The 13188-nt window shown below is 43.4% G+C and overlaps 1 protein-coding gene across 1 annotated transcript in view; it reads right to left on the reverse strand.

The window, feature by feature from the left end:
- Positions 1-430: 430 nt before the first annotated feature.
- Positions 431-13188, reverse strand: part of scml2 (Scm polycomb group protein like 2) — a 54325-nt gene continuing 41567 nt past the window's right edge. Inside the window, exons 10-14 of the mRNA XM_062989517.1 lie at positions 12106-12282; positions 8184-8309; positions 4765-4998; positions 2730-2884; positions 431-1106 (exon numbers count right to left, since the gene is read on the reverse strand). Coding sequence (XP_062845587.1) covers positions 981-1106; positions 2730-2884; positions 4765-4998; positions 8184-8309; positions 12106-12282 — 818 coding nt within the window. The 3' untranslated portion in view covers positions 431-980. The remainder of the gene's footprint in view (positions 1107-2729; positions 2885-4764; positions 4999-8183; positions 8310-12105; positions 12283-13188) is intronic.

Raw genomic sequence — 13188 nt, forward strand, 5'->3', positions numbered from 1 at the left:
GTGGTGGCCCTGACCATTGAAGAACAGGGTGAAAGGGGGTAACAAAGCATGCAGAGAAACAGATGGACTACAGAGTGCTTCTATATGGTAAGTGGAGCTGATAAAATGGACAGTGAGTGTAGAAAGAAGGAGGTGGTTTTAATGTTATGGCTGATCGGTGAGTTGAAGGATGATGAACTCCTCAATTACTTTTATTTTGTAACCAAATTCATCCAAATTACCCTCTAGGCCACCCAGGGAGGATGGGTCCTTATTGAGTGTCTGTTGACCTCAAATTCAACCTTACTCACATTTCATTTACTTACAGTCTACTAGTGTGAATGTATGCAGAACCAATGCAGAACACAATGCTAAACAGCCTCACCCATTTTGCAAAAATGATGATTGTTCACAGCCCACTGTGAGCAAGTTGATACTTGAAGGTTTTAGTTCAACCACAGGTGGCACTTGGTCTGAAAATTAGTGACAAATACTAAAACTTCTCTTTATAGAAAAATGCATATACAAAATTTTACTAAACAGCATGTGTATGAACATTACGCATAAACACCAGGACGATTCCTTTGGAATTCAGCTTAGTCCAACTGCTGAACGGGTGTTTCCAGTGTTCTTCCTCATAAAAGTAGGTGCTGAGAACGTAAGCGGCAGTATTCAACCAACATCAGTCCCAGAAATGATCACTACATAAGGTTACAGTACAGAAAAGAGCATATTGTGATATGCTTCCCAGTTTTATGATTGTAGTTGCTTGGTGTAGTTCACATGTGCTACAATTTCCACACACTGATCAAACATGTTTATTAGGCTTGTGGTCCCTCAAACCTTAAGAACATGTACTGAGGTATTTTGAGATACATCTACTGTCTGTCGAACCTCCACGTCCCGGTCAGATTCTGCATTAACAGCATGGAGACCTGAAGGACACATGAGCTTCCCCTGCTGGAGTCAGTCTGTGTGGTGATGTGATGAGGAGGAAACAGCTATGGTTTGCCCTGCTTGAGTTTCTCAATGTAATGGCAGAGTTTAAGAGCAGGACCCAGCTTTAGACCCATGTACTTCATGATCATGTCGCTTCGTAGCAGTAGCAATGCTTTCCCATCAATTTCCTGCAACGATTAGAAGCAGAGTATTATAAAAATTGTAAATGCCCCCGTGTCCTACTACTGACCAGAGAGCTCACTGCTAATAAGCATGACAATGGGTGTGTCTGAAAACCTAGCAGCTGCCTAAGTTTAGCGAATTCTAACTGATACTTTACTTCATAAGGCAGATCATTTAGATGAACTACAGCGATTATGCGTACCGTCGCAGTCTTAGCTTACTAAGCTAACAGGAGCTCTCTCATTATTCAGTCAGAATATCGCTCAGAATAAGGCATCTCAGTAGGCAGCATTTTAAGGCATCTAAGAATTTCTTCTACATAAAATGCTGTCTATGTAGAGAGCGTATTAGCTTTTCAGACAGACCCTAACTGACACTTGATTGTCTTTTGGCATCGACAGTGGTGTTTAGTTTAGGTCAGCTGTCCCCAACCTTTTTTGCACCACGGACCGGTTTCATATAAGATATAATTTCATGGGCCGGCGGGGGCGGGAGGATTTAAAATAGAACAACTATAGAATGGAAATTCAGTGTGAATCCTGAGCTTTTTTTGCTGCAACGAGACGCTGCTCCCACCTAGTGGTGATTGGGGACAATAACACCCGAGGGGTATTGAAAATTTAATTGCTCTTGTATTTATTCTTTATTATTCCTGCCCGGTATAAAATGACCCACGGACCGGTTTCGGTCCGCCTCCTGGTGGTTGGGGACCACTGGTGTAGACTGGTTGTTTGTAGCCATTTAGCTAAGAAACTTTTTAAATTGCAAACTTAAAAGTTTTTCTTGCGTTTGGCTGTGTCCTAAATCACGTAAAAATTTTACTTAAAAGCACACCAAATTGGTACACAACAATGTCAGTGTTATTTAAATTTTTTTTTAATGCATTTTCTTCCCTTTTCTCTCTTTTAGCGCGTCTAATTGCCCGATTGCGTCATGCTTCCTCTCCACCAATGCCGATCCCTGCTCTGATTGAGAAGAACGAAGCTAACCCACGCCCCCTCCGACACGTGGGCAGCATGCCGTATGCATCTTATCACCTACACTTTGACGAGTGTAGTGCAGCTCGGCGTTGTGTACGGAGAGACACACCCTGAGAGCACTCTTTTCTCATCTCTGTGCAGGTGCCATCAATCAGCCAGTCGAGGTCGTAATTGCACCAGTCACAAGAGAGAGACCTCATCCGGCTTAGTCCCGCCCATATCTGAACAACAGGCCAATCGTTGTCCATGTGGCCGCTCAGCCTAGCCGGCAGGCAGAGCTGACATTCGATACAGTGTATCCAGCGTGTGTTTTTACCGCTGCGCCACCTGAGCGGCCCTCCATAGTGCTTTAAGCAGCGAACAATGTTATACGATTATCTGCCTATTGAAGTCTACAGCTGTTAAAATTAATTGTGCTATTGTATGGCGGTATACAAAACATCCACAGTACGAGGATTCAAAGCCGGTATATTGAATGTACCGGTATACCGCCCAGCTCTCTCTCTCTCTCTCTATCACTATATTGAATATTCAAGCTCCTCAACACAGTTACTTGGATAGTATTTAGTTTTACAGGGTAAAATGTGAATTTTGCACAGTGTTTAGGAAAATTGACCAAAATACAATAAACAATAAAACAATTCTCACATGCTTCCTGAAGAGCTCAGCGTGCGGAGCCAGCGCCTGAGGATCCGCGTCACGGACAAACTGCATCACTTCGTCTATGCTCCAGGACGATGGGCTTTTATCGGATATCTCTCGATCTGTGGTCTGCTGATCTGGACCGGTGGTGGAGCTAGCAGCTAAACACACAACAAGCCCCTACATTAATGCCTAAAGTCAACATTATCAAATTCAATCATATGCACAATAATTGGACTCCCCTGTTTACATTTTTAATTTTAATTTCTATACGGCACAAACAAAATAAAATTGCTTATTCAATTTAAATGCAGGATTGTATTGAATTGCAAATTAAACACACTTAAAAACTAAAACATTAAATAGTAATTGTGCCTTTGACTTTAGCACGTGCCACATGTACCGATCAGGCATAAAATTATGACCACCTTCCTAATATTGTGTTGGTCCTCCTTTTGCTGCCAAAACAGCCCTGCAACTGTGATGCCCTGTGTATTCTGACACCTTTCTATCAGAACCAGCATTGACTTCTTCAGCAATCTGAGCTACAGTAGCTCGTCTGTTGGATCGGACCACACGTGCATCAATGAGCCTTGGCCGCCCGTGACCCTGTCGCCGGTTTACCACTGTTCCTTCCTTGGACCACTTTTAATAGATACTGACCACTGCAGACCGGGAACACCCCACAAGAGCTGCAGTTTTGGAGATGCTCTGACCCAGTCGTCTAGCCATCACAATTTGGCCCTTGTTAAACTTCTAATGCATCAAATTTGAGGATAAAATGTTCACTTTCTGCCTGATATATCCCACCTACTAACAGGTGCCGTGATGAAGAGATAATCAGTGTTATTCACTTCACCTGTCAGTGGTCATAATGTTATGCCTGGTTGGTGTATTCCTTTCAATACATTTACATGTTCACTGTAGATGAGTCAAATTATTTCTAATTAGAAAATCAGCAAAAGCAAATCACAAGAGTCAAGAGTAAAGGGAGGCACAGCTGTCGCTTGTAGGGTGGTGGGTTGCGTACCGACAGTTTTTTTTTTTTATAACTGCCGTAACCACATTCAACTATGCAACTAAAGCTGAAGCTTTGAGATGGGATCTGTATATGGGAAAGAATAAAAGCCCAGTATTAGCCCAGTATTAATGTACTTCACATCAATGACAGTTTAATAATGATTAAGTAATTAAGAACCTTAAAATGATTTCATGTATATAAAATGTATTTTATTATCGCTTTATCATATTTAGAATTACAGTGGGTCCAATCTGCTTGGCTACATATAGGAAACACCCCAGACAGGTTGCCAGTCCTTCATAGGGCAAACACTAGTGTCTCCAGTTTACCTGACCGCATGTCGTTGGACTGTGGGAGGAAACCGGAGCTCCCCGAGGAAACCCACATGGACACGGGGAGAACATGCAAATTCCACACAGAGAGGACCTGAACAGTTCCACCTGGGAATCAAACCCGGGAACTTTTTGCTGTGAGGCGACAGTGCTACCCACCAAGCCACCATGCCATCGATAATAAGTAACTATGATATGAAATGAAACCTATGAATACACTTCTAATTTTCGAGTTCAAGTGTTTCATCCACGGGGCGGCTCGGTGGGTAGCACTGTCGCCTCACAGCAAGAAGGTCCTGGGTTCGATCCCCAGGTGGGGCGGTCCGGGTCCAAAAACATGCAGTCAGGTTAATTGGAGACACTGAATTGACCTATAGATGAATGGGTGTGTGTATGAGTGTGTGTGTGTATGCCCTGCGATGGACTGGTGCCCCATCCAGGGTGTTACTGTGTGCCTTGTGCCCATTGAAAAGCTAGGATAGGCTCCAGCACCTGATCAGGCTGTTATAGCCACAAAGGTGGAGCGGGGAAGGCAGCTTCATAGTAATGCTTATGGTTTTGAAATAATATCTAATAAGGTCTTAGTCAGGTGTCCACATATTTTTGGGCATCTAATGTAGCACTAAAACATATTCTAGTTTTCCACTTTGACTACAAGTTAAGTGTTTGTAAAGAAGAGTTTTCTTACATAGCGTACCTTCCACTCGTCTGAGCATGCGCGTGGCAGCCGGCTCAGTTGGGTTGGAGGTGATACGGCGTAGAGGGGGATGCTGGGAGGTGTAATGCGGGCTGCTCCCAGCTGGACTACAACGCTCCGATGTGCTGCGCCCTGCAGGAGGTAGAGACGTTGCAGAGCTAGTGTCCATGGGCTCCTCCGGGAAATGCTGATCGTTCGGGACTTCACTTTCAGAGGGGGGTGTTTCTGTTCAGAGAAAGCAAAGATTGTCAGTTTTAGGCCCTTGGTAATAAAGTCATCCAAAGCTGCAATAGTAAGATTTTGGGTATAGTGATCACAATGCTAGAAATATATTAAACGTGCAAAAAATTATATTTGTAAGAAAGGGCTTGCCTATAAACGTCGGTAAACAATAATGTTTTGCCATCAGTGTGTGACGATGCAAAAAAAAAAAAGTCTTAAAATGTATGATTACTCTTTGTTTTGAGTGAATGACTGGAATAGATACTTTAGCGAGCTTATCCTGAGAGGATTATGGGCCAACATGAATTAGACGATGTGTGTGTGGCTTGATTAAAAAAAATCATGTCCCAGCCGCTCAGGTGGCACAGCGGTAAAAAGACACGCTGCAACCAGGGCTGGATTCTGAGTACCTCGTCTCGAATCCAGCTCTGCTTCACCGGTTCGAAGCTGAGTGGCTGTATGAGCAACGATTGGCTGGTTGCTCAGTCGGGGGGGCGGGACAAAGAACCGGATGTGGGTCTCTCTCTGTCAGAATGCGATTACGACCTCTGCCGGCTGATTAGAGGCGCCTGCACAAGAGACGAGGAAGAGTGCCCTTAGGGTGTGTGTCTCCGCATGCAACGCTAGGTGGTGCCACACTCATCAATGTGTGGGTGGCAAAAATGCATCCGGTTGCTGCTCATGTTTCGGAGGGGATATGGGTTAGCTTCGATCTCCTCGGTCAGGGCAGGGTTCGGCATGGACAGAGAGGAAGCACGATGCAAATTGAACAATTGGATGCTCTAAAGGGGGAGAAAAAGGGAAAAAAAAAAAAAATCATGTCCCCCTGCCTTCCCAAATATGATCAGCAGATGGGGCATGGAGGCACAGATGATTGTCGTGTCCGTTTCTTTTAACTGACAGACACCTGGCGACTTGATGGCTCAATGGATAGCACTGTCGCCTTACTGTAAGAAGATCCTGGGTTTGATCCCCAGGTGGGAAGGTCCGAGCCTGGGACAGTGGACTAGTGGGTAGAGCTTTGGGCAAGCAAATGAAATGTTGAATGTTCGAATCCAAGCTATGCCATGTGGCCACCGTTGGGCCCCTGAGCAAGGCCCTTAACCCTCTCTGCTCCAGGGGCACAATACGATGGCTGACCCCAGCTTCCGAACAAGCTGGGACACGTGAAGAAAAAATTTCATTGTACTGTATACCTGTATATGTATATATGACAAATTAAGGCGTTCTTGGGCGGCATGGTGGCTCGGTGGGTAGCACTGTTGCCTTACAGCAAAAAGGTCCTGGGTTCAGAGTTTGCATGTTCTCCCCGTGTCTGCGTGGGTTTCCTCCGGGTGCTCCGGTTTCCTCCCATAGTCCAAAGACATGCAAGTGAGGTGAATTGGAGATAATAAATTGTCCATGACTGTGTTCGATATAACCTTGTGAACTGATTAATCTTGTGTAATGAGTAACTACCGTTCCTGTCATGAATGTAACCAAAGTGTAAAACATGACGTTAAAATCCTAATAAATAAAACAATCAAGTCTGTAGTATTTCTGGACATAGTTGATGGACATCAGCTTAACCTGAATGTGTGGATTCAGTAAGGAAAATGTGTTTATTGAACTGCAAGATGAAAAGACTTATAGTGTGTGTGTATGTTTAATTAGACACTGGAACTGCAATCGGGAAACGTGTAGTAATTCTAAAAAGTCAAGCTGTAAACACTACATGCTTAATGAGGAAATATAAAAATTGGTAAACTCTGGCTACTGGTTTTTCGGCTGCAGCAACACATCCTGCCAATTAACCTGAGTCTTACTGCAAAATACAACAAGAAGCATTAGAATGTGTGTCTAATAACAGCATGTTTGTTATACTAAGTTACCCATGAAAATATAACTTTAAACCATTAAAATAATACATGTGGCAGTTTAGTATTATTATTATCAGACATCCCAAGTGTCCCGGAAGTTCCGGGAGTCTCCCGCATATACATAGCGGCTCCCTGATGCCCTCAAGTCAGATAAAATCTCCCGGAATCTAGATGGAGCGGCCAAGAGCGCACACACACACACACACACACACACACACATGTGCACGTACGCAGGCGACACAGACTTTTTTCACCGATCGGGTATTAAATCCGTTATCTGATATACAATCTCTTTTTTTGGGGGGGCTTGGGGGGTCGAGGTCCGGGGGTACCTCCCTGAAATGAGTTTTTGCAACTTGGGATGTCTGTTATTATTTTTTACTAGCAAATAGGTAGTATTAGAGCATCTTTGAAACCTCAGAGCATGTTTGGATCTTTACAGTCTTTAAGATATCTTAAAGATTTAATCTTCTATTTATTTCACTTTATTGTTATTTCTACCAAATAGAATGAAAAACGCATAAAATATACACTGATCAGCCATAACATTAAAACCACCTCCTTGTTTCTACACTCACTGTCCATTTTATCAGCTCCACTTACCATATAGAAGCACTTTGTAGTTCTACAATTACTGACTGTAGTCCATATGTTTCTCTACATACTTTGTTAGCCCGCTTTCACTCTGTTCTTCAATGGTCAGGACCCCCACAGGACCACTACAGAGCAGGTATTATTTGGGTGGTGGATCGTTCTCAGCACTGCAGTGACACTGACATGGTGATGGTGTGTTGAGTGGATCAGACACAGCAATGCTGATAGAGTTTTTGGAAACCTCACTGTCACTGCTGGACTGAGAATAGTCCACCAACCAAAAACATCCAGCCAACAGCGCCCCGTGGGCAGCATCCTGTGACCACTGATGAAGGTCTAGAAGATGACCGACTCAAACAGCAGCAATAGATGAGCGATCGTCTCTGACTTTACATCTACAAGGTGGACCAACTAGGTAGGAGTGTCTAATAGAGTGGACAGTGAGTGGACACGGTATTTAAAAACTCCAGCAGCACTGCTGTGTCTGATCACTCAACACACCACCATGTCAGTGTCACTGCACTGCTGAGAATGATCCACCACCCAAATAATACCTACTCTGTGGTGGTCCTGTTGGGGTCCTGACCATTGAAGAACAGGGTGAAAGCAGGCTAAAACAATATGTAGAGAAACATGGACTACAGTCAGTAATTGTAGAACTACAAAGTGCTTCTATATGGTAAGTGGAGCTGATAAAATGGGCAGTGAGTGTAGAAACAAAACCTATAGGTTTACCTTTTGAGGGGTGTTTGTCGATTCTCTGTGGGTTTGGGGACATGGGAGTGCTGTAGTTGGAGGAGTCTCGGCTGAAACGTCTGCTGCCTCGTACTACTGACAATGCCTCAGATGTCTCTTCCTTCACTGGAAAGTAAAGACACATCAGAAATGTTAATGCTAACTATTTTGGGTCCATTTGGGAACAGAATGTGTCTTGTTTTGAACCTTTTTGCTAAACCACTCAACTGTATCCAAGGTGACTAATAAACAGTACCTTCTGCAGTGCACACTTTCCACTAGCAGCAAAACAGCAACAGCATAATGCTACCACCAGCATGCTTCGAAGGATGTACAGTGTTGTTGGGTTGAAATGGGAACCGTTTTTGGCCAGAAAAAGACTTTTTTTTTCTCCCAATTTTCTCCCCAATCTAGTCGTATCCGATTATCTGATTGCGTTATGCATCGCCTCTACCGATACAACCCTCCACCGCTGACCGAGGAGCTTCGCAACTGACCTAGCTTGGTACCTACTGCCTCTTTTCACCTGCACGAGGCGAGTTCATATGCGGATCGGCCTTGTGCACGGAGAGCCACACCCTGATCGGCATTATTCCCCAAGCCTGCGTAGGTGCCATCGATCATCCAGCAGAGGTCGTAATTGCACCAGTTATGAGAAACCCTGGTGTGGCTCATCCCACCCTGAACAACAGCCAATTGTTGTTCATGTGGACGCCCAAGATGTATTTGAAATCCCAGCTCTGGTGTGCTAGCGTGTGTGTGTGTGTGTTTTTTTATTTTTTTATTTTTTTATATATATACCTGAGCGGCCGAAAAAGGCATTTTTGTTGCATCCAACAGCACCCAAACTCAGAAAAACAGAGGCATCCATGTACTTTTGGTCATGTATGATATGTAACATGACTAGTTGTACTGATTTGACATACTATGTAGTATTTTGGCGCACACAATATGTTATGTTGTGGCTTCAGATACTGTAGCTTTGGTTAGGTTAACACATTAGGTTAACACACCCCGACCCATTCACGCTTCTTTCCAGGAAAGTGTCTTCTTCAGATGTCCTTGCCCCTGAGGCAACAGACTGATTTACTTTATTAAAACAGAACTTGTTTTTTGCACCGTAGGAAGTCCTTGACCAGGGTGATAAGATTATATAGGCGGACCTCAATTATACACCTGAAGCGCGTAAATTCCGTTTTACAGTCTGTTCTCAAATGTATCACTGGTGACAGTGACACTAAAAAATCACTGCATGCTATACTATGACATTGGGAGCCCTCACGAGCAACAAGCTTTACCTGGTTGGCATTTTTTGTATTATTGGCAGGTCTCTGATCAGGCAGCTCACAAAATGCACCATATTCTAACAGCTTGTTAGACATATTATTCCAAAACCATGAGCATTATAAGGAGCTCTTCATTTGTGTGTCTGAATCTGATCTGGCTCCCAAACAATGTTACAATTTACCTCAAAGTACCCAGGTAATAATTTAGCCTTTCACCATCTACCGTTCATGGTATTGTGAAAAGATATAGGGACTCTGGAGAGATGTCAGTCAATGTAGGGCAAAGCCGGAAACTGCTGTTGAATGTGCATGAACTTAGATCTTAGATGACATTGCATGAGAAACTGTCATGCTACTGTGAGCCACATGAGCACGGAATTCAAAACAACATTGTCACTTAACACAAACACAGTCCGCCACAGCATCAACAAATGCAACCTGAAACTTTAATATGCAAATAAAAAGCCATACATCAATTCTGAGCCTCAGAATTGTCTGGGCTCGAGCTCATCTCTGAAAGTCTGAAATACAGTGGAAATGTGTGCTGTGGTCAGATGAATCCATGGTTCGGAAAAATGGACATCAAGCTCTTTGTACCAAAGATGAAAAGGACCATCCAGACTGTTATTAGTGAAAGGTGCAATTTTCTCCCCTTTTTTTCTCTCTTTTTTTAGAGCGTCCAATTGCCCGATTGCGTCATGCTTCCTCTCCACCAATGCCGATCCCCGCTCTGATATGAGGAGAACGAAGCTAACCCACGCTCCCTCTGACACGTGGGCAGCATGCCGTATGCATCTGATCACCTACACTTTGACGAGTGCAGTGCAGCTCAGCACTGTGTACAGAGAGACACACCCTGAGAGCACTCTCTTCCCATCTCTGTGCAGGTGCCATCAATCAGCCAGCAGAGTCATAATTGCATTAGTTATGAGAGAGAGATCCTATCCGGCTTAGTCCCACCCATATCTGAACAACAGACCAATCGTTGTTCATGTGGCTGCTCAGCCCAGCCATCAGGCAGAGCTGAGATTCGATACGATGTATTTGAGATCCCAGCTCTGGTTCCAGCGTGTGTTTTTACCGCTGCGCCACCTGAGTGGCCCTTGTGCCAGTCTTAAGTATTCCCAAACTTTTGATGATTTGGGTCTTGGAAAACGTTTCGCTCTTCTATGAAAGCTCTCTACAATCGGCGTCTGAGGGCTACAGACGGCATTTTTTAAGGATGCGCTTAATGCCGTCAACCAGCGACTGGACCAAATACGACTTAGATCATGCATGCAGCAAGTAGTGCTGAGGGAAATCATATGAACGGTTGGTTATATAAATGGAAATATTGTAGAAATTAAAAAGTATAATTGATTAAGATAGTTTTAACAACGATACTTATTGACGTCGACACTGAAACCAATCGTGGCAGCCCTAGTTCACTACGTTCTAACATGAATCATATAAAAAGAAAAGCAACACACAACACAGACTAACACAAAAGATGCAGTCAGTAACAGCAGCAAACAGTCGATTATAGCATTAAAAGATAAGATGTGCAAATTGCAAAAAGAATGAGGTGCAAAAATGTGTGAGTTCTTAAGGGCTCAGGTGGGGGAGTGCAAAGGGGGTGATGAAGGTCACAGCTCTAGGAAAGAAGCTGTTCCTTATTCTATTAGTCCAAGTTTTTTTTTTATTGTTCTGTATCTTTTTAAAAATGTCCCAATTGTTTTCGAAATGGTGTTTGTAATTGAATTTATATACCTGTTAGCAATAGGTGTGATTGACTGTATGTCCACATACTATTACATACACTGATCAGCCATAACATTAAAACCACCTCCTTGTTTCTACACTCACTGTTCATTTTATCAGCTCCACATAGGAGCACTTTGTAGTTTTACAATTACTGACTGTAGTCCATCTATTTCTCTACATACTTTTGCTCCTTTTACTCTGTTCATCAATGGTCAGGACCACCACAGAGAAGGTATTATTTTAGGTGGTGGATCATTCTCAGCACTGCAGTGACACTGACATGGTGGTGGTGTGTTAAGTGTTTGTTGTGCTGGTATGAGTGGATCAGACACAGCAGCGCTGCTGGAGTTTTTAAACACCGTGTCCACTCACTGTCCACTCTATTAGACACTCCTACCTAGTTGGTCCACCTTGTAGATGTAAAGTCAGAGACGATCGCTCATCTATTGCTGCTGTTTGAGTTGGTCATCTAAGAGACCTTCATCAGTGGTCACAGGACGCTGCCCACAGGGCGCTCTTGGCTGGATGTTTTTGGTTGGTGGACTATTCTCAGTCTAGCAGTGACAGTGAGGTGTTTAAAAACTCCCGATCCACTCATATCAGCACAACACACCACCACCATTGTCAGTGTCACTGCAGTGCTGAGAATGATCCATTACCCAAATAATACCTGCTCTGTGGTGGTCATGTGGGGGCTCCTGACCACTGAAGAACAGCATGAAAGGGGGCTAACAAAGCATGCAGATAAACAGATGGACTACAGTCAGTAATTGTAGAACTACAAAGTGCTCCTATATGGTAAGTGTAGCTGATAAAATGGACAGTGAGTGTAGAAACAAGGAGGTGGTTTTATTTTTTGCATCAATAAAACCGACACACAATAGCCCTCGTACCTGATTTGCTCCTGTCGTAGGTGTTATGCGAGTTAGGGCTGAGCGGACTGAACGGCTGGCTGCTAAACAGGTTGTCACATTGCAGGTGGTGGCACAGAGTCTCCAGAAACCGCAACACAAATGAAGCACTCGAGGCTCTGGGCAACTTCACGTAGTGGATTCCTCCTTCTGAGCGAACTGACGGAGAAAGAAAGAAACCATCCATTAATTTTGTGACATATTTGTAGATTTGTGGAAAGAGGCAGAGCTGGTGACTTTGCTGGAAAGGTTAATTACAACCCCAAATCAGAAAAAGTTGGGACAGTATGAATAATGGTAATAAAATAAAAATACAGTGTTCCTTACATTTACTTTTATTTGATTGCAGACAGAATGAACCTGAGATATTTCATTTCATTTATTAATAAACATCCATTCCTCCATTTCAGGCCTACAGCACATTCCGAAAAAAGTTTAGGGCAATTTAGGGCTAGTAATGAGGTGAAAAAAACTAAATAATGATGTGATTCCAAACAGGTGATTGTAATCATAGTTTGGTACAAAAGCAGCATCCAGGAAAGGCTGAGTCTTTGATGAGCAAAGATGATCAGAGGATCTCCAGTTTGTCAACAAATGTGTGAGAAAATGATTGAAATGTTTAAAAACAATGTACCTCAAAGAAAGATTGGAAGGGATTTGCATATTTCTCCCTCTACAGTGCAAAATATCATTAAATGATTTAAGGAATCGGGAGGAATTTTAGTGCGTAAAGGCCTAAGGCGCAAGCTTAAGCTGAACGCCTGTGATCTTCGATCCCTCAGGCGGCACTGCATCAAGAACCGCCACTGAACAATAGCTGATATAACCACATGGGTGAGGGATTACTTTGGCAAACCTTTGTTAAGCACTACAATACAGAGTTCCATGCACAAATGCCACTTAAAACCTTACTGTGCAAAAAAGAAGCCTTATGTTAACCATGTACAGAAGCAGCGTCGACTTCTCTGGGCTCGGAGGCATCTAGGATGAACCATCACACAGTGGAAACGTGTATTGTAGTCAGATGAATCAGCATTCCAGGTCTTTTTTGGAAAAAATGGACGC

The sequence above is a fragment of the Trichomycterus rosablanca genome, chromosome 27 (assembly GCF_030014385.1).
Source record: "Trichomycterus rosablanca isolate fTriRos1 chromosome 27, fTriRos1.hap1, whole genome shotgun sequence".
In the NCBI taxonomy this organism is placed as follows: domain Eukaryota; kingdom Metazoa; phylum Chordata; class Actinopteri; order Siluriformes; family Trichomycteridae; genus Trichomycterus; species Trichomycterus rosablanca.